Here is a 21640-nt window from a genome sequence, read left to right on the forward strand (position 1 = left end):
TTGTCTTCGGTGACCTCTGGTGACCTCGTTTTTGACCTGACCCAAAAATGATCTTAGTATTTCTTGTAGATCTCATCTCAACCTATCCAACGCCGTTTACCGCTTGTCGCTACGTTGCGCCGTTTTCGAGATCTCAGGGGGGGGGGTTGTTTTCAACCCCCCCCCCCTGCAGTTCGTGTTCGGCTCAGACCCGCTGCAGTGCGCGTGTTAATGCCTGAAACAGACTCTTTCCGCAGTCAGGAAATCGCATGCGAGAGCCTATTCAAATACATGGGCGCACGCTCGCATCATTCGCACGCACCTCCGGGATGCGATTGATGCGGGAAAAATTATAATGTATTTGAATAGACTCTCGCATGCGATTTCCTGAACGCGGAAAGTCTGTTTCAGCCTTAAAGCAGGTACCAATCGCAGCGTCTCGTAGCGGCGCACAAGCTCTTTTTTGTGATGCTCTAGGTCAATTACGGGCGAAACTGCGAGGGGTCGTACAAAAAAAGCTCACCTTCGCCGGATATGTGACCTTTGTGCCGTCTTCCATCATTCCGTAGACGACGTATACCACGTCTCCGTCTGCCAGGCTGCCGAGCGCCCCCTTCAGGCACCTATGGAGAGCAGGAGACAGGGAGTACCATCGTCAGCCAATTCCACTGTTGTGCGGACTATAGCAGGATTTTTTTAGCCTGTCTGATCGCTTTAAGAGCACGAATAAGTATAGCACGAGCCGAGCTACTGCAATGCATAGAGTCGAAAGAAAGATTAAATTTTCAGCTGGCCAGTGTTCTAGGATGGAGGTTTCACGTGGCCTTTTCATAAGAGCGCTTTAAGCGATTAGACAGGCCATGGGCGCGGGAGCCGGGGGGCAGTGGGGGCAGCTTGCCCCCCCCCCGCAACTCTGGGGCCGTGGGGGCGATGCCCCCACAGCTTCGAGACGGAATACCATACTTTTTTAGATGAAAAATAAGTGGCCTAAAACCGGTGAGAAAACTAGATTTTGGGGTACCCTAGGTTGATCTCTATTATGGTGTGCCCCCCAGTCTGAACGTAGTTCCCGCGCCCCTGAGACAGGCTTAAAAATCGGACTATAGCGACGTCTGCCTAAAACCACGCCGAGGACGCGACATCAGACGAACCCAGCCATAAAAGAACGGCTTAACGCTCAGCTGGAAACGTGTCGACGGAGGCGCCCTGTCATCGACGAATCGCCAAAGAATCGCCAAGAATCGGCAATTCTTAAGAATAGTGCCTTAAACTATTGAACAACAAACTTTCGGTGGCATATTTTCCGTTTAACGCCTACAGCCGCTGCCTTGTATCAAGGCACATAAACCAGGTACAGCGTTCCGATTAAAGATCGGCGCAACTAACGATCGGATGGGGCTGAACTCCCTCCGATTACCACGGCAATGGGCCACATCCGGCGTGTCGCCCCACGTAACAAATAGTTTCCTTTTTGTTCTGACTCAAGATACGTCACTGACCAATGACCCATGAGTGCAGAGAATCGCCTACGTTGTTGGTCTGGGAAACATCGGGGGCTTCGCCTGGCTTTTGAAACGCAAGCTCGCCGACCGTTGCTACCACAAAATGACACCATTACGGAATGCATCTACAATCGATGCGTCACTGAGCGAGCAATTACTTCTTACAATGCCCTGCCTCAGACACCTAGCAGAGGCGGCCAACGACAGCAAAAGTACCACGGGAATAAAGCGTGGTTGGAATCTCCAGAGATACTCACGGAATGTTTGGTGGTGTAGCTGCCTTATCGGACGGACCGGAGGCGCCGACATGCGCGTCCGCAGTCGGTGCCGCCCGGCCCTGGACCGACGGAGCAGCTCGAGGCGGTGGCACAGCCGGAGCAGCGACAGTGCTGCTTCCGCCGCTCCCGGAAACATCCTCGGCCACGCCCGCTGCGGCCTGCGGAGTGCTCGCGGCCGTGAGGGAGCGCAGCGGTCGTCCCCGGTGCCGCCGCTGGTCGGCAGGCTCCGCGGCCGGGCGCCTTTGTTCTGTGCCGACCGACTTGGACGCGCTCCGCTGCCTCGGCGATTCTTCAGGGGCTGTGAGAGCAGAAGTCGAGGGCGACGCGCCGCACTTTTCGGGTGGAGTATCGGGTCTCGGAAGACGACTTTGTAGTCCTTGTAGGGACGGCTTCTTGCGTGGCCGACCACGCTTTTTGATCTGCAAAGCACCCGCAGTGTGCTCCGCAGGCGTCCCAGCTGACGAGCCAGCACAGACCGCAGACGGAGAACCGGAATAGGTGCAGCGCACGACGATGTCCGACGCATCTGAGCTGGCAGAACCAGCTGCACCGTTCGCGGGCCGGGATCCCTCCAGCTGCAAACTGGGTGACTTCTGTTGCAGTGGCGTCAGTTTGGGGTGGCGATCCGACAGCTGGCCACCTCCCATCTTGCTTTTGCCAAGCCTCGTCAGAAGTCTCTGGGCGGTTGGTGAATCGTCGGCGCAGGGAACCCGAAGAGCAGAGACTGCAGTTGCGGTTCGCTCAGTGAGACATGCTTGCTTTTCTTCTGTGGCTGATGCCTCATTCGTCCTGGAGGATTGCAGATCTTTGTCGAAAGCCTGAACACCAGCGTGGCTCTGAGGAGACTGAAACGAATATTTCGATTTCGATGCAGAAGACTTCTTTGGCGGCCTGCCGCGGCGTTTGCCAACCTTTGCAGGGCCCGGTAACGAGCCCGAGGACAGAGCTGCGCGCTCAGCCGTCCCCGATCGGCCCGCGCGGACCGAGGCGCGGCCAGCCGGCGGCACTGTGACTGACGTTCCCGAGGCATGGCCAGTTGACTGGGGGCTGGCTGAGACGGCGCCGCTAGCTCCCGCGCTGGCCTTCGGCGTCTGTGTCCGGCACGAATCGGGCACAGCACGGCCTTTCGCCTCCTGTACGAGGCTGGGCGGACTGTCCAACTGGCTGGTAGGCGCAGTGCGTTGGCGCCTGGGCGGGCACTCTCTTGGTAAGGTGGGCGGAGTTGCAGCTGCTGCGCTCTCCGGCTCGTCTGGAGTTTCTTTGGTGGATTTCGCCAGCCAGGGGACCTGTTAAACAAAGGCATATATGGCAGCAACACATATTCATAGCGACGTGAGCTATATACTCAGTGGACTTCGTTAGCTATTCAAAAATATTCTAGAGCCGCTATTTTATATGATCCACTGCGTCAGTTAACACATCCAAGCTAGGCCTTCTGTTTAAAAATGTTAAATTAGAGACACCAAATTTACGGAGTTGGTGGACACATACGAAATCTCTCTCCTTTGTCAAATGGTGACTCTGGGGCCATACTGGTGGGTTTTGGGAGGTAAAAATGTAAAAATAGCAGAACTCGTTAATTTTTTTAAACAACATTTGGTCAGGTAAAGACAGATCCCTAAAAGTACCAGTGAGCTCAGCAGTCAGCAAGTCAATGCGCATCGAATGGTAATCCACTAGGCATACTAGTTTCAGTGAATCAAACTTAGACTAATTTCGTCGACTCCATTTAGTACATGCAGGATCATTTCTGATTAGAGTTGCAAAGTTTTCCCTATGGGCTGCTACCGGCACCGCCCCGCCCCACAAAAATTTTCTGGGATACCGGCATGCTACCACGCCCCAAGCAAAAACACCGCCAAATTACCGGCATACTAAAAAAACCTGCATTCTTGATTCTGGCTTACCCCTACATGAGATGCCACATTTTGGCAATTTCAGTTACCGCCCCACCCAGCAGCCACCCATTGTTCAACCAAAACTCCAGCAGCCTGATTTTGGCTGAGTTGGCCCCACAAATACCACAATTTTGAAACTCAATTCCAGTTTACAGCTGTTAAAATATCACCTGTAATCAAAGAGTTATTGCCTACAAAAAGCCTACACACATTCATCAAAAAAGCAAGGTCAAAAAGAACTTGAATTACTGAAATGTGTTCCTGAAGACTGCACAGTGAGCAGCAATTACATTTACCACAAGCGTTCTTATTTTCCACATTGCCCTAAAATGAACTATAGCTAGTCATAAATCACAATATAAAAAAAAAAAAACTACAGATTTGGCCATGTTCCTAACTGAGGAAGCGAGATCAACATCTGCTTTTTCCTATCCGCCATGGCTTTGTTGGCTCGTGAGTAAGATACGAATCATGTAAAAATATGTGTTAATAACTCACTTGTCCTGAGAAGCCACCAAATAATATGTATAAAACGATATAATATCCTCTCCCATCTCAAACGCGGGAACAAACACAAGGTTATAAAGGATCGAAACAGATGCGCCATAACACAGTTTTTAACCAGCTGATTAACCCTATTAGTGGCAGGCTCCTGGCTACCCCATATTAGTGGCAGGGGGGGGGGGGCTGTTTACGACCCCCCTTGATATCTCGAGATCTAACCGGCCGATTTTCAAAATTCAAACGGCATTCGATTTGGCTCAACGAGATCTACATTTCTAAATTAAAATAAAATTAAAAAATGTCAATAGGGGGGTAGAGGGGGGTAAAAACGGGCAAATTGCAGATACATTTTAGACTGTTTATCACGGCCAGGTTTCTGAACCAATCTTAACACAACTTTTGCCGATTGATAGAGAATGAACCAGGAATTCACATGGATCCTAAAAATATGCATTTTCAAAAATTATAGGCGGATACAGATCATTGAGATTGGGGGTACACAAAAAGTATAGTAAATAAGGTTTTTGTTGGTACTGTTTCTAAAAAGGGTGGCAATGGTCTTGTTATGTTACAATTTTCTTATGAGAGAACGACTAAAATTGTATTGGTCATGCATAGGCGGTGTCAGGGCACCTATGTTGGGAGGTAAAAAATAACCCCCCTTTTTGGGCGCCTGGATCCGCCTATTATAGCAAAAACGAGTCAAAAGAGGATGCACAATAACTTTGTATATGTTATCACATGATACCTTTCATTCACTGTTCGTAAAACTGGTGCAGCATCGTGATCTTCGCCCAAATGACTCGCTTCACGAATAGGACCCCCCAATTCCCAGTGCTCTGGAGCCGCCCCTGGTAAAGTTATGAACTTGAAATTTTCAGGGAATGTGCCCAATTTAGTTTAAAGGGACTGTCCCACCTTTAACATGGGATTTGAGTTGAGATAGCCAAGTTTGCGGCGAGGTTCAGAAACCACTATCTATCTAGGTTGCAGCCCCCGCGGCCTCTTGGTGTTGAAGAAATTCGTTCCCTTCATTTGAAAATGGGCCTTGTACAAGGCCCTATCTTCAACATGGAGCGACCGTTAGTGTGACGTCACCTCGTTTAGTCATTCTGATTTAAATGGGTTTGTTCGTTGAAAAATCGCTTAAAACTTGGTCTGAACTTTGTTGTGGTGCCTAGAGAGTAAAAAGAATCAGCTTTATGACAGTAATGTGGCCTGGGGAAGGAGGTAATTTTGGGCTGTGACGTCACATATTTGAAAGTTTGTGTTTGGAATATGGGAAGCCTAAGATGTAAAATGAAAAATAAATGCCAGAACCGTGTTCCTGGTCATCCAATCTATAAAGTCGGGCACAATTTAACTGGTTTTATCAACATTTTAGAAGGTGGGATAGTCCCTTTAAGGAAAAGTCAGAAAATTTCAGCATCGTAGCTTCAGCGGTTTCGGAGATATTCCCGAAAAACCTGAGGGGTGGATAAAAACAACCCCCCCTGCCACTAATAGGGTTAAAACACTGCAAAAAAGTTTTAGGACTGCAAACTACTGCCTTGTGAATGATTTTTTTTTTTTTGATAAAAATCATCCAACACGATATTAAAATCAAATAAAATCAACACTGTAAGTGTTATTCACTACAAGAAAATCCACTTCTCTTGAGTAATTTAACCAAAAGGGCATATGAATAAATATTACGTCATCAGCTTACATCAATTTTTTAGGGGACAGAGGATCTTAAAAGTCAATCCTTGGTTGCTTGATCAGCTGATCATATAGCGCCACTTTGTATTCATTTGGTCTGCATGATGTGTTTTCTTGTAAAGATAAGACAAAATGCCAGTTTAATTCATTTTCATTTCATTTTGGGACCGAAGTTAGGCTCAGGGCTTCCTAATACCTGCCTTTTCAGCTGGATTTTCAGTGCCAAATTCTTTGTAGAGTATCTCAGACCACATCTCACGACTCAAGGCCAGTTTCCAAACAATGTGTTTTGTGTTTTGATTCTGCCTTTTGCCTAGGGAATGTTGCCATTAACATTAATTTATTTTATTGTATTATACCTATTACCTAACATTAGACTTACTACTATGTTTTTCAGACCCCATGAGACCCTAATTTTCGGCGATAATTTATTTACTATTTGTCCAATTTGCTTCAAATTTTCACAATGCACATTTCAGCTCAAGCGCCAATTTTCGCCAATATGGTCTCTTAACAAAATATCAAATTTTAGGGTACTTGTCGTTGCCTCGTAATGTTAAAATCGGCTCCGTAAATCCGTCAGTGGAGTAGAGGCTATCCGTGCGTAGGTGTGACGTCACAAACACGTGACCATTAAGCTCCGCCCTCCCGGCGGACGGGGCGGTGACCTTGGCCGGTCAGTCGGCTGCGTGGAGCGGGCGGGGCAGTAGCTGTCGCACCTGGGGCGGCTCGCATGGGACGTGGCTGCCGTGCGGCGTGCAGTTGTCGTTGTAACTTGCAGCCGTAATTTCATCGAATGAGCTAAATAGCGCGCATAAGTAACGCACCAGCTGAAGCCCTCGACTAATTGTATCTATCACAAATGTACGTAAACCTTGTTCAGTCACAAAAAAATATATATTTCCACACAAGATTCGGGGCTTGTAAAAAACGCGCATAAAAGACGCTGTTGATTTCAAATGATTGCGTAAGATTATATATCGCGTCAGACTACGTCAAAATTGCAAAACAGAATCACCATTAACATGATGCAATTTATGCGTTTGATACATGAAATTTGATTAGGAATGTATGCCGGCGTGATCGATTTATATCATCCCGGTGCAACTAAGCATTGAACACCTTCAGGACTAATCCATTTGATCATCGACTTAGGTTGAGGAGGTCGCCAGACTAACTTTGCCCCCAGAGCTTGTGTGTTGAAATGCAAACATGAAAAGTAAAAGCCTAGAGATAGTTTCCTCACCACTGAGGACATACCTACTGTTACTTAACCCTCGCCCGTATTGGTGTTTTTCCAGCCGCGAACGTATAAGAGGGGGGGGGGGGTCCGTTGACCCCCCCCCTTGCCGTTTCGCCCCTGATCGAGCTAGAGCTTCGCGGTAAAAACGAGCGTGTTGCCCGTGACGAGAGGAAGCCGATGATACCTAATTTTAAGGTCCTAGGCCATGGGTTGACCTTGCAGGTCAGGTCAATGACCCAAAAGTCGGGAAAATCGGGACCTGTTAGAACATCGTAAAGTGTGGCTGTTATGGGTTTTTTTCGGGGCGCTGATCACGAATATCATGTTAGTTTTGATCACAGATAATGTCTTTATGCATTTAGTCCAGGTCGGGTCAGGTCAGGTCAGGTCAACCAGTAGGGGTCCTGCCGGGTATTCCTAGTAGGTGTCAACCGCCTCTGACAGCTTCGTAACATGTTACGAAGGCACCAAAACTACTTCGTAAATGTTCATATGGTTGCTAAATTCGAATTCAGCTCCAAAAACTGGCCTAGAAACATGTAAAACTCGAAAAAGTGAACCGAGGTCACCAAAGGTCTATGACCTGACCTGACCTTCAGGTGACCTTGACACCCACCCTTATGCATGGGGGCAACATCATATCACATGTTTGAACGCTTGAAACCACGAAAAGACTGCAAACGCGCGGCTAATGCGAGCCGACATACGCCGAATCGGGATTCTGGCCAAACATGGTCTCGAAAAGTAGGTCACAGGTCAAAGGTCATTGGGGTCAGGGTCATGAAATTGTCAGGTTAGGTGTAAAATTGATTGGCGCGAGGGTACTGAAAGTTTCGTCGCGATCGGCCGCTATTTACGCGAGTTATTCGCGAAAAACAATGGGGGGGGTCCGTTCGACCCCCCCCCCCCCTATACGGGCGAGGGTTAAGTTTTACAAAAAAGATACGAGTTTATTGATGATTGTTCTCGTGTAGTGCCCAACGTCCGCCTGCTACATTGCTATTTCTTTTTGTGCACGTCTTAACCCTCGCCCTGGCAGGGCATTTTTCATAACACGGCCTGGCAGGGGGGGGGGGGGGTCGATGCGACCCCCCCTCGCGATTGGCTCCTATGGCACCTAGAAACACCAAATTTGGTAGGTAGGTGGGCCCCCTGGAGTTCTTGCCCCTGTGCAAATTTGGTTGCTCTAGGTCAATATTTAGGGGGGTTTAGGGGGGTATAAATGTAAAAATTTCGCTAAAAACAGGTCAAAAGTTTTTCGCGTATAACTTTTGATCTAATTAAGATAGAGCAAAAAGAAAAGAACCAGTGAACTCAGCACGTCAAGGCCCGTCGAATGATATACTTTTTAGCTTGCTTAAGTGTACTTAAAGTTTTTCTTAAATTTTAAGTAAACTTAAATTAATAAATTAAGTTAAAGTTGACCAAATTGCATCATATCGCATATCATTCGATTCGGCTGATCACCAGGAACACAATGATACCATTTTTGAAGCTCTAGCGTCATGATGTGCCAAGTTATTGGCAAAAACGTCATTTGACCTCAGTTGACCTCATTTGACCTGACCCATGGATAAGTACACCAAACAAAAAAGCACCAAGTGACCTGCTGTTAAGTACTGTGGTTTCAAAGCACAAAAGTGATAAAACAAAGCGGATATCTGCAGTATTTTCCGAATTTAGTATTTTCCCATAGGCTTAACCCGCGCCCTGGTGTGGGTCTGAGCCACCTTCGCCCTGGTGGGGGGGGGCCAAAATGACCCCCCCGTCTAACTCGAAAACGAAGAGGGCTAGGAAGACGCGGAAAAAAGCAAACGAAAGCCCATGACAAGTACGTTCGAAAGTATTTCGGTCATTTTTTCGCTAAGGTCAATATTGAGGTCGCTAGAGGTCATCATAGGTCAAATTTCAGTGTTTTCGGTGTTGCCGGACATATTCCGCTGTAGCTCGGAAACTAGAAGAGCTAGAGAGCCGCGGAAAAAAGCAATCGATAGCTCTTTTCAAGCTCTTTCGCCAAGGTTCGTCAGATTTGACCTCAGCTCAACGGTTTGGCCTACAGAGGTCATGCAAGGTCAACTTGGCAAATTTCGTTGAAAATGTTTTTAACTATAGCATGCATTCACGAGAAAATAGAGAAACGATTCATGCACCATCGTGCTTGGCTCGTCGAGACGCGTCGAATGATATATAGTTTGACCACGAAAGGTCATTTTGAAAATTTGACCTCAGGTCAAGGTCATGACCTTACCGAAATAGGTCATGCTGCATATCATTCGATCCGCATTGACGAGACAAACACGATAAACGTCGAACGGAGTCTCTATCTCTATTCAATAACAAGTAAGTGCAGAAAAACCGCTGGTGACCTCTGGTGACCAGGGAGATGACCTAGCGTGACCTCAGCGAGGTCACAAGCAAATGGTTTCACATGGGCTGTGATTTGCTGACCCAAGACACTTCAATAGCGAAATATAGGAACAATCACGCCCGATTTAGCTGAAAAACAACTACTTTTCGATTCTCCCATTGACTTATAATGGGGAGCAGCGATGACCTGACCTGACCTTAGGTCACATTTATAAAAAATCCGAGATAGCCATTTTGTAGAGCTGGGTGACATCTTCAAGTACTGTAAATTTTACATCGATCGGATAAAAGCTGTGCCTTTGAGAGAGCTTTGAACTTTTTTAGAGGTGGTGTCAGTTTTGGTGACCTTGTGACCTGACCTGACCTGACCCGAACCCCCCAAAAAAGGACATGATGTAAAAATGTTGAATAAACAGCTATACAAAGTTTCAGGGCGCTAACTCAAGTGGTTTCTGAGTTATCGCTGAAAAACCACAGGGGGGGGCCAAAATGGCCCCCCCCCCACCAGGGCGAAGGTTAACATTACGACGTAATGACCTCTAACTGACCTCAGGTCAGTGACCTCAAAAAACCCGAACTATATGTTATACAACTCGGTGAACTTAGCACATCCTGAAAGTTTGAAGGAAATCAGTGCAAAACTGTGAGTTGGACAGGTGCAAAAAGAAAATTGAAATTTGACCATGACCTTGTACCGGTTTTTCTGACCTGGTGACCTGACCCAAGGTCACCCGGACCTGAAATTTTTAGGTCATATGTAAAAAGGTTGCCCCATAGGCTGTGCCAATTTTGGCCGCGCTGCGCGCCGCCGTTTTTACGCTATCTTCGAAAAACCTTAGGGGGGGGTCGCATCGACCCCCCCCCCCCCTGCCAGGGCGAGGGTTAACAATATAACACACACATGACACCGCGATAAAGGCCATTTCTACCATACGACACATTACGCTTCTGCCCCACCCGGCGCCCCGCACCGCTTCACGAATCACGAATACGGTCGTTTCGCTGGAGCGATGCCCCAGGCAATCGGCCGTGCCCGAGACTCTTCATCCTACTTTGTTGCTTTCTGCGCCTTCCTCAGAAACATTTATTGGCAGTGCCAAATATATCAATATGTTTGGATCAAGCAGAGGCTTACACATGATCTTACAGGTCAGGTAATCGGGTAGTGACCTGACCCAACCTGACGATGAGATAGGTGCAACTCCGGCTTAAATAAATGTTCAGAGCCGGTCCCGTAGCTCAGTTGGTTAGAGCGTTGGACTCCGCGTGGTGAGAGCACGCGTTCCCGGTTATGACAGTCCGGGTTCGAAGCGCGACGGGCGCTCGACATTTATGGGCCTCCTGACAGGTATGGTTGCGGTTGGTGGCAGGCCGTAGCCAGGTGAAGTCAGCGAGGGGACCGGCCGTGCGCGGCTTTGTGCGCACGTTAAAGGGACTCTCCCACCTTCAAAAAAGTTAATGAATTGGCATGAAAGTGATGTCGCTCGGTTCAGAAAGAGCAAAAACGAATATCTACCAAATTTCATCGAAAAATATTCACCGGTTTTCAAGATATTAGACTTTTACTTTTGTTTACTTTTTGGGATCTCCGCTGTTCCTAGCGACTTTATTTAAAAGTGCGGCATTTGTTGCGCGCAAAGCAGCATATACCACCGCGTGCTACCAAACGTTTTAGTAAAAGATTTAAAATCGTTAGATCTCCGCTGACGTCACAAATTCTAAGGGGGCATACCAATGCATTAGCCCCTTAGAATCCGAAAACTGCAAGTTTGAAATTCGATATCTCCGAATTAAAGCATTTTTCGATGTTGTGAGTGCCCAAACCGGTATTTTCAGGCCATGGCCACCAATTTGGCTATCTCAACTCAAATCTAATGTTAAGGTGGGAGGGTCCCTTTAAACTTTGGACTCTAAATTCTGCCATAGAATCGGAATGGCGCGATCGGAGGGTAGAGGGCAGGGTCATCGCAACAAGCTTCGCTTAGCGGTGGCTCTGTCCTTGTGAATCCTTCCCATCAAAAGGTTCGAACTAAATTTATAAAAAAAGAGTCCAAGAGTACCCATCTTTCCTTTTACGGCCGATTCCGTTCCAATAGATCCTACTTTGATTCTGATCATTCTGAATATTCTGAGCTGGTTCGACGTTTAAATACCAAAATAAGGTGAAGACGAAGAGGATACCAAATGCCCTCAAACGGATAATTTTTTGGCTTTCGTCCCGAAGCAACTTTGCCAGCTTCACTTGTCTCCAGTATGTGGTCCCGCTCTGACCTCTCCGCGGTGCTGACACCGACTGAAGCGGTATAGACCCATCGCGGTCACGGCCAGTGGGCGGAGTTTAGTTGGGCCCGGCGCAACGTGATTGGCCAGCGCTCCTATCCAATCCGGTGCGGTAGCGAGCGAGCCTCTATCCGGGTGCAAAAACTGATTAACATTACGAGCCAACGACAAGTGCTCTAAATTTTGATATTTTGTTAAAAGACCATATTGACAAAAATTGGCGCTTGAGCTGAAATATCGTCTGCCAAAATTTCAAGCCAATTGGACAAAAATTGAAGAAATTATCGCCGAAAAGCAGGGTCTCATGGGGTCTGAAATGCATAGTAATTGGTTGTGCTTTTGCAACATGAATGAGTATTCTTCCTTTGATAGACCACAGTAGATTCTTGACAATTCTTATTAGAGCCAAACCTGTGAAATGCTGAGGTTCATATGTACAATTACCCTTAGCAATGGAACTTCTACCACAAAATGTATTTTGCAGTGGCTAAGATTGCTGTTATTACATTTCAATAAATCAATAGCCTCTTAGTGTCCAAAGTTTGAATCATATGCTGATAATTTTTTTTGGTGCAAAATCAAAAATACCGGCATGCTACCGGCAGGATATGCCAAATACCACGAAAAAACCTGCGGTAGTGAAAAATTACCGGCATGCCGGTAGTGCGGTAGGGAAATTTTGCAACTCTATTTCTGATCGTCTTCCAATTATGTTGGCTGTCTGGATGATATAAATTTTCAGGACACCAGTATCATAGTTGGGAGGACTCTTTTACAGTTAATCTTCTTGGTTATATTCTCATTGAGTTCCTTGCGCATACGGGCTTGGTAGATATGATGGATGATCGAGCTTTGTGGCTTATCGGCGATGATGATAAGTTCTGCTGCTGGTAGCGTTCTGTTCAAGATAGTTTTGTATATTTTTTTAGCAGCTACTCAGAATCAAAGTTCACTTACAAGAACCATTCCGCGCTGAACGTCCTGAAATCAGCCCAAAGTGTTGTATCCGCGTTTGAGGGCGTGTGTCGAGGCGGTGCCGGGTTGAGGGAGGCGCATAATCGGTACTGGCCATTTTTTCCTTTTTTTTTACTTGCTAATTGCACCCAACATAAAGGTACCGTGCAATCGAGGCTTTGGCGCAGCAGTAACACACATTAGCCAGAAAAGGCAAAAAGGCAGCGGCTCACAAAGAGGACATGGACTTATGGACAACACAGAAAATAGATATGGGTTATGAGATGAGCTGCGGTGCACTGGCAGTCTTACCTGCAACTGCCTGACCGGCGCCTTTCCCTGCACTTCGATGACGCTGTGGATCAGGTCGGGCGCTATGAGCTCGTCGTGGCAGGACTTGAAGCCCAGGTAGTGGACGTGGTACTGCCTCCGGGCCACCACTCTCTTGATCTGTGGTCCGGCGACAGAGGCAGGAAATCAGAAATGCTATAAAATAAAACCCCCTGCCTGTGTGTAATCCCCCAATGGACTGAACTTGAGCTGTGAGCTTTTACAATACGCCATGGAACTAGGCTTCCATTTGAACTGATGATATTCGTCAATGTTAAACGTACATTTTTTCAACAATGTCGTTGTTCGACAATGTCTCAATGACACTTATCCAATGAATCATCAACAGACATATTGGAAGAAAGACAACCTAATTATCTCTAAACAAATGACCCCTCCAGTTAAAAATCCAGAAATGTATGTATGCACAGAATGCTCCAAAAAGAGCACCCGGCTGCAGTGGGTTCAGTGGAGATTACACACCGACTAAACAATCACTTTGAAACTTTCAGCAACTGTACTGTACAGTGTGTTTGTGAAAAAAAGAAACTTTCAGCAACTGATAAGAGAAACAGTATTCGGATATCTCAGTGTTTATTTCAGTTACCTTATGTCAGGTCAATATTGCGACCTTTCCATCAGGTATACCTATTACCTAAGTCAATGGGAGACCGTTGAACTGGGCTTGTTTTGAACGAAAGTCATACTTAATACCTTCAAACATCGGGGCCCTGTTCATGAACCCCGGCGGTCGCTGAGGCCGCTGCGGTCGCTGCGGTCAGCCGGGTTGTTACGTCACGAAAAGGGGCGGGGCTCATGTATTATGACGAATGTATGACGTCACCTTGCTGCGGCCGCTGCGATCTCTGCGACCGCAATCCAGCGACCGCCGAGCCGCAAGAAAACTAATTGCACTGAACTTGGCGCACTGAAGTCAAATAGGCGCAAGCCGTGTTGTCACTGAGACGACTTTGTAAACAAATTATCTAGCGGTGTGCGTCAGTTGTGAACAATTGTCGGAAACTATTTCGGCAGCAGACGCTGTTCACGGAACGCTGCTGCGGCCAAGTGAGTGATGACGTTTCAAAAATGGGCAGGGCTTAGAACCCGCGGCCGGCCGCAGCGACCGCAGACTTCATGAACAGGGCCGGGTAATAGGTATGCCTGACACATATTCAAATAAAAAATTGCAGCCGTGGCACTTTTTACCCCCCCCCCCCAGTTTATCCCAAGTCATGACAGGTTTCAGCAGTTTTCCTAATAATTTTTGGAGCGATGAAAACACATTGAATGTGTTCAGCTCAACGATACAAATCGACTGATATGCAGCATGAACTTTTTCTGGTCAGGTTATGATCAAGAACCTAGATCAAATTCTTCAAATGATCTTTTAGGTCAGTCAAAAGTGATTGAAAAAAAAAATGACCGCAAAAACGTTAGTTTCAAGTTTTCGCCTCATGGATGTTGAACCGTTGTCTTTAGAATCATTTTAACGGGCGCTTCTCAGGCGAAATACGAAGCAAAATAGGCAAAATTTGACCTTTGGGGAACTCTGGTGAAATCACCTATTTTGCCTAAACTACTTCCTTCGGGATATTTTAACCTGTTTTCGAACGCCGTCGAACGGCGTCTTTCGTTTAGTATCGAGCGGCGCCGAGCACTGGCTCGGCACAGATTGTTATCCATACCATAAGGTGGGGATATTGGAGACAGTGAGGCTGTTTGAGACCAGGCCCATGTCACTCCACTTTTGATGACATCCTAAGGGGGCCTCAGGACAATAATGGCGCGATGCGCAACAATCGCTTCCAAGCTACGCTGCCATTTTTTGAAAATATCATTTTGAAATAAAGTTACAAATAATAAAAATGTTGCAATAAAGTTGTTAACTAAATCGATGCCTCATCTAAAAAGTTACTGAAAAATGATTTCTTAAAGGGAGATAATGAGCTTTCTTTTTTCTTAAAGGGACCCTCCCACCTTCAAAAAAGTTAATGAATTGGCATGAAAGTGATGTCGCTCGGTTCAGAAAGAGCAAAAATGAATATCTACCAAATATTCACCGGTTTTCAAGATATTAGACTTTTACTTTTGTTTACTTTTTGGGATCTCCGCTGTTCCTAGCGACTTTATTTGAAAGTGCGGCATTTGTTGCGCGCAAAGCAGCATATACCACCGCGTGCTGCCAAACGTTTTAGTAAAAGATTTAAAAATCGTTAGATCTCCGCTGACGTCACAAATTCTAAGGGGGCATACCAATGCATTAGCCCCTTAGAATCCCAAAACTGCAAGTTTGAAATTCCATATCTCCGAATTAAAGCATTTTTCGATGTTGTGAATGCCCAAACCGGTATTTTCAGGCCATGGCCACCAATTTGGCTATCTCAACTCAAAACTAATGTTAAGGTGGGAGGGTCCCTTTAAATAAAAATTACTCGACATCTATACTATTTCTACTGTAGTTTCTATAAAATATGAAAATTTCCTAGCACATTTTCGTATGTGAAAAAGGTTTTTATTTTTGCAAAAAAGAAGCAGTACTTGCAGTACTTGTAACACCCACCGAAATGCGTTGTCCTTCTCTATAAAAAAAGTCGCAGTATATGGCGCTTTTGTTTCAAACAGGGACGCTTGGGTTTTTGTTTATGTTATCGCCTTGTCGTTGCTTGGTTGTAAGGATTCTAATTTGAATTAGAGTTAATTCGGTTTAGAATTAATTAGATTCTAATTCGGGGGTACATAGTGCCTACTCTTCTTTGTTTCGGCATGCGGCATGCGGCACAAATGAACGGCATGCGCCAGAAACGCAGCCAAATCTTGCGATTGCGACTACGAAATTCATTATTTTGGCGTCAGAGCCTGAAGCGAAAAATACAAGCATATTTATTTCAAAAAGACTTCAGGTTTGTCGAACGGTGTTATGAGAATTTTGATAACAGTACTGCATAAGTTTTTCAGTGATGCCGCAAAAGTGTTGTATCTATCTTCTTTTATTGTGCAGTCGGCGGGACCGATTCAAAATTGAGTCGTTGCTACTAAAATAGCAGCATATGGCGTCAGATGATGAACAGGAAAAATAGTTGCGTAAATTTAGACATAAACCACCCCCAAACCATGAATATCTTTTGAAGGCAATATAGACGACCATTAACTAACTAGATGTGATGAAGATCAAATGTAAGGAATACGCTCATTTTACAAAATTACATGCAAGTACCAAAAAGTGATGTAAGTACTTATTCAACGGTCATTTTCAGCGCTCCCCGCTAACGTGACTTCAAGTTGAGATATTTGCGGCAAGGTACCGAATTGAGCAAAATGGTTTTAATTTACATTATAACTTGTTGTGTTTTGTCAGAAAATGGTCCTAACTCAGATTTTGTGGAAAAAGGTCATTATCTCCCTTTAATAGTAAAAATATAAGCTCGATGCGTTTTTACGTTGCTTTCCTGCTCCTGCAGAGGGTTTTTAAATCGTCGATATCTTCAAAACCGGCCATTTCTTAGCATTTTGCCGCTCTTTTTTGTCGCCAGAAACTTAGTTGGGCTTTCCATTGACATCAACCGTTGAGCGGTATGTGTAGAGTGCAATCAATAGTCTTCAAATAAAGTTAGTCATTTTGTACGTTATAAAGGAATAGAATACCCCTTGCGAGCATCAGGGGTGACGTCACTCAGGGTCTGTCTCTGATTGGTCGGCGGGGGAGTGACTGTACCTTCTGTAGAAGGCCTTGTTTGAGACAGTATGTAGTGGTTTAGTAAAATCTATATATAACCATTTTTTTGTCATTTTTTTTTTTGCTGAGGCAATTCAACGCTCGATTCCACACCAATCTCAGCAAAATTGTCAAAAAAAAATGAACGGTTTTCATTTCATAGCAATTTTATTAAACCACATCATATGTATTATGTACATTGTACATACTGTCTCAAATAGCCCCACTGGCTCCAATAGCCCCACCTTACGGTGTTTGCATTGTCGTGAATTGTGCTTGGCACTGCTAGTAACTAAGCTATTCTCGTTCCTAAGTAATTCAAATAATTGTACAGGCATAAACCATTTGCATGAATAATAAAGACCCATGTGTTGACATACGACAGCGGAGAAGAGCCGGAGCCAGCCGTGGTTGATCACCGTGCAGATGACGTACAGCTTCATCCCCGGCCGCAGGCTGTCCGCCATCGAGCTGACAAAGCTGCAAACACGGCACACATCAGCACACTTCATCTCAGCTGATGGCAAAGAGACAGTCATAGGCCTTTCAAATACTACAGGCGTAGGCCATTGAATCGGGCCCGGAGCGACCACGACCAACAAACTCATGGCTTCATCAGTTTTTTCTTCAATATTTCATTTTTAGGGTCCCGGTTATAATCCTATAACATATCCTTCTTGCCAGGCTGCAGATGTGCACAGCCTGGCAAGCCTGCAGCCTGGCAAGCTCTCACGCAGGGGGTGCGCTCCGAGATTTTAACATTACGAAAAGTGGAGACACCTTCGCTAGCGCTGTCAGCACCGTGAGCATTCTTAACAACAAATGCAGTAATCCCAACAATCAGCGATAAAAAACTTGGTTCGTTTATGAAAACTGCTATTCATTCTATGAAGTAGTGGTCCAATAAGTCTTTTTGCTTTTTTCTGAAATAATTCGTTGAAAAATAAGTTATTAGATGCGTACCTACTCATGCCAAATTTGCCCCGTTACCACGGCATTCGGCAACCTGAGTTTGTTTGGTCCCCAGAGTCGCGGTTACTAAATTCATTTTTGTCCCCAGTTTTTCGTCGGGAGCGTTCTAGGTTCTCCCTGGTTTACAAAGCCTTGCTCTCACGTGAGTTTTGTCAGCTTCAGCGTCTGGCTAGGAATTTCTTACCCCTAAAATTTTCGAGTTCAAATTGTGCGCGGTAAATGCATGGGAATTGTCTTTAAAAATGAGCAAAATATGATGACGTCACTCGTGGCAGCTGGCACCAAATGTCCGTTCTGTGGGACAAAGTTTCAACGAATTATGGGAAGACTTCGTTTTCACTGTTACCGAGGTCCGAATCGAGTAAGCGGTTCTGTCCTTGGTAGTTATACATTACATTACAATGCAAGAGCCACAGCATGACACCACCACTGTTCTATTGTTATAGCTCCAAAACGCACGCATGGAATTTATCAGGAATAACTCACATGTTAAAATTAAGCGATGTTCGATTTTCTCAAGTTTGGTCCTTGCCAGTTTCCCTGACTAAAACGCGTGCTTAGTTGAAAAACGTACCAAACACCTTCTGAAAAAAAACTATAGTTTTAAGTAGAACTGCCATGTAAGGGCTTAGAACGTGCATGTAGGATAGCCTCAGGCAATAAAAAACATCTCGGGCATGAGCTTTACCATCATGATGTGGAATTTATAATAGATGTCCGGAGACAGAGATGGAGTCGGAGCCGGAACTGGTTTCAGGAAGCGGTAGTCGGAGTCAGCTTTACGGGTTGACTGTAACTAAGTAATCATTTAACACTCGAAAATATAAACAAGCAACCTAAGCATACGCGCCACGGCAGCAGTACTTACGGACGGACGGTGACACCAGGCGGAGGCTGATATCGCTGCTTCCACTTGCCAGCATTGGCGACACCATCACTCCAGCTGGCTGTGTTTGACTTCACGTCCATGGTTCCTCCGGCAGGCCGTCTTCCGACGCCTGTTCCTGTTCCTGTTCTGGCCTGTTCAGCTGGTTTTTGTCTGCCGCTACGCCTGTCGTCTGAATTGTCCGCCCCTTTCGAGTCTCCTCGAGAAGCATCTGAACAACGCGATGTAGTTGTGGACTCGGTCGTATTCTCTGTGTCTCCAACGACTCGCAACTCCGAAGACTGTGCGGTCTCGGCGGCTACACGTACTTGTCTGGACCTGAGCGACAACGTTTTGTTAGGGTAGCTGCTCATTTGCGTTGTGCTCCGTTCAACTGCATCGCCAACATTGGCACGCGTTGGACATAGCACGCTTGTGGCGGTCAGATTTCTGTCCGACTTCCGGGAGCTCTGGCGAGTCGGTATGAGCCGCTCCTTGGCCAGCCGAACCAGCCTGCCTCGGCGGTCTTTCGGGCGTCGCTGTGCTGCAGACACACGTCCTCTTTTGCTCGGTTTCGTCAATGATCGGGATCGTTTGGAAGCCGCTGTCACTCTTCCAGTTACCTTCTTCCGCACCTGCCGGGTATGCCTTCCCGGCGATGGGTCGAAGGCCAGGCGTCGTTTCGTCGAGTCCGGCGGACTGGAGACGCCCGCCGCCGCTCCTGCATCCTGAGAACAGAATCAGGCGTTCATGAAGCCTCAGAACGGTTCTACCAGAGCAAACAAGGAACATGTTATTCAACTAGCACTCTCCCAAGTATGTGCAACTTTGCACGAAGAAGACACGAAGAAGTCAGCAGAGCTTTTCCTTAGGGTTTCAATTACCTTTGTCACGGTGTTCCTTCCCACTGGGGCATTCCACGATAGATCGACTTAGGCCGTACACCCTAATACGTTTTTTTGTTTGTTTAAAATTGGTGTAATGGGTTGTAATGGGTGGGGAATCCAGCTGTGGAAAGGTATTTTTTCTTCGAACAACGGTTTCCGAGATATAGCCTCTTGGCAATTTCTGGAGGTCACGCTGCAACCCTATGTTTGGCGGCTTATAACTCAGAAACTATTGGTTTTCTGTAAGGACAACTTTACATCGTTCAACTCGCAATCAACCAATGAACATTTTGGCTATCTCAAATTGTCAATTTTTGAAAATTTTGATCACGTGACCTCTTGACCTATTTTTCTAAGTGACCTTGATATTTTCCCCACCGGAAGTTGCAATTTTGTCTGATGACGATTAAAGCCTTATCAGTTGTCATTCATATACGGTAATAAAAAAGTGGCTCTCAGCCTGTGTTGACCTCAGCTCAGGGTATTTTTGTGGCCTGCCCTTTATAAGTCAATAGCAGAAATATCGGCTACCACCGAAATGCATCTTACCCGTTCAAATACTTCTGAATCATGTTGAGTTAGGCTATCATTGATAGCACTGGTGCAGCTTTGCATCAGTGACCCGCTGAAAGGTCATTCGAGGTCACCCGTTGAGCACACAACAATCTTCCTTTTTTGACTGTATCTTTTGATCTTGTAGAGAAAGAGACGTGGAACAGGCTCTTGCTAGGACCATTGTGTTTGCCTTGGCCCAGCGCCAGTTCGCTTTGAATTTCGACATCGATGACCTAGGGTCAGGTAAATTTCTTGACCACGCCATTATAAGTCAATGGGGAAAATCGGCTCCCTCATTTTTACACTAAAACGCGTCGGAATTGCCTAATATACCATGAGTCACTTTATATACGATCAACTTTCATGGGGCCTTTTTTGGTCTTGTCCAACTGTAAGGTCATGTGAGGTCATCAAAGGTCACCAAAGGTTTTTTGCTAATAACTCCTTACATGTTCGAGATTCGGCTGCGCGGATGGGCTCAATGTGTTCAGCTCGTCAAGGCACATCGAATGATATACATGATAACCTTGAGGTCACGTGACCTGAGGTGAACTTTTGACCTTGACCTTTCGAGGGCAACATAAATATGTTTCGATGCGGGTCGACGAGAGGATTACGATGGTGCTATTAGTTTATTCCTAGCTGGGATGCTTCGAAATTTAGAGAAAAAACTCCCTTTATACAGGGTGTTTTTTTTTTACTGTTAAAAAGTAAATGTCAATGGTAATCCCTACATCGAAAAATTTCGTGCAAAAAGCAATGCACGTGATAGATAAATCTGGGACATTTTGTATGGTGTCATGATTTGTCCCTTTTAACCGAAGGCCTCGGCCCCAATGGAGCCTGAAAATGTCCCACCAATCTGGCACGCATGGTCCACCGCCGTTCAGTAAGGAACAACACAAAACGATGATTTTGAAACATTGAGGCAGTTCGAAGCATACGATCATCGAGGAGATACCCCAGAAAGACGTTCAATAATGCAAGAACAAGCTTGTAGTCATAAATAACCTTCAAACGGTCCATCTGGCGTATGTCAGCCTCTGAAGAATCAGTCTTCAGGGAGAAAGAAAAACAGCGAATCAGACACCACCAGGGCCGCCAGTATCGAAATCCTCGACCTGCCCTTAACACGCGCAGTGGAAGGGTTGCGAGTACTACGCCCAGTGGAAGGGGGGGGGGGGCGGATGTCGCCCCCCCCCCCTAAGATCTCAGCTCCCACTGGAGCTAGAAAGACGAAATTTGGAGGATAGGTGAAAGCCCTGGGGAACTCTGTTGTGTGTGAATTTCATGACCCTAGGTCAATATCTTCAAGGTCAAATGAGGTCAAATGTGGTCAAATCTGCCATATGAGCGACTTTTTTTGCGTTTACACGCCGATAACTCAAAAAGTTACCGGCCGATTTTCTTCTTCATTCCATTGGTTCCATGTCCATTGGTTGATTGCGAGTTGAGCGATAAAAATTATTCCACATAGAAAACCAATAGTTTCTGAGTTATAAGCCGCCAAACATAGGGTTGTAGCGTGACCTCCAGGAATTGCTCGAGGCTGTATCTCGGAAACCGTTGTTCGAAGAAAAAAATCCTTGCCACAGTTGGCTTCCCCGCCC

General features: G+C 46.0%; 1 protein-coding gene across 1 annotated transcript in view; it reads right to left on the reverse strand.

The window, feature by feature from the left end:
* Nucleotides 1-21640, reverse strand: part of LOC122381087 — a 43369-nt gene that overhangs the window by 4161 nt on the left and 17568 nt on the right. The window contains exons 4-8 of the mRNA XM_043364900.1: nucleotides 18592-19316; nucleotides 17132-17231; nucleotides 13019-13156; nucleotides 1739-3045; nucleotides 503-602 (exon numbers count right to left, since the gene is read on the reverse strand). Coding sequence (XP_043220835.1) covers nucleotides 503-602; nucleotides 1739-3045; nucleotides 13019-13156; nucleotides 17132-17231; nucleotides 18592-19316 — 2370 coding nt within the window. The remainder of the gene's footprint in view (nucleotides 1-502; nucleotides 603-1738; nucleotides 3046-13018; nucleotides 13157-17131; nucleotides 17232-18591; nucleotides 19317-21640) is intronic.

The sequence above is a fragment of the Amphibalanus amphitrite genome, unplaced genomic scaffold, assembly GCF_019059575.1.
Source record: "Amphibalanus amphitrite isolate SeventyFive unplaced genomic scaffold, NRLGWU_Aamphi_draft 000001F_arrow, whole genome shotgun sequence".
Lineage (NCBI taxonomy): Eukaryota > Metazoa > Arthropoda > Thecostraca > Balanomorpha > Balanidae > Amphibalanus > Amphibalanus amphitrite.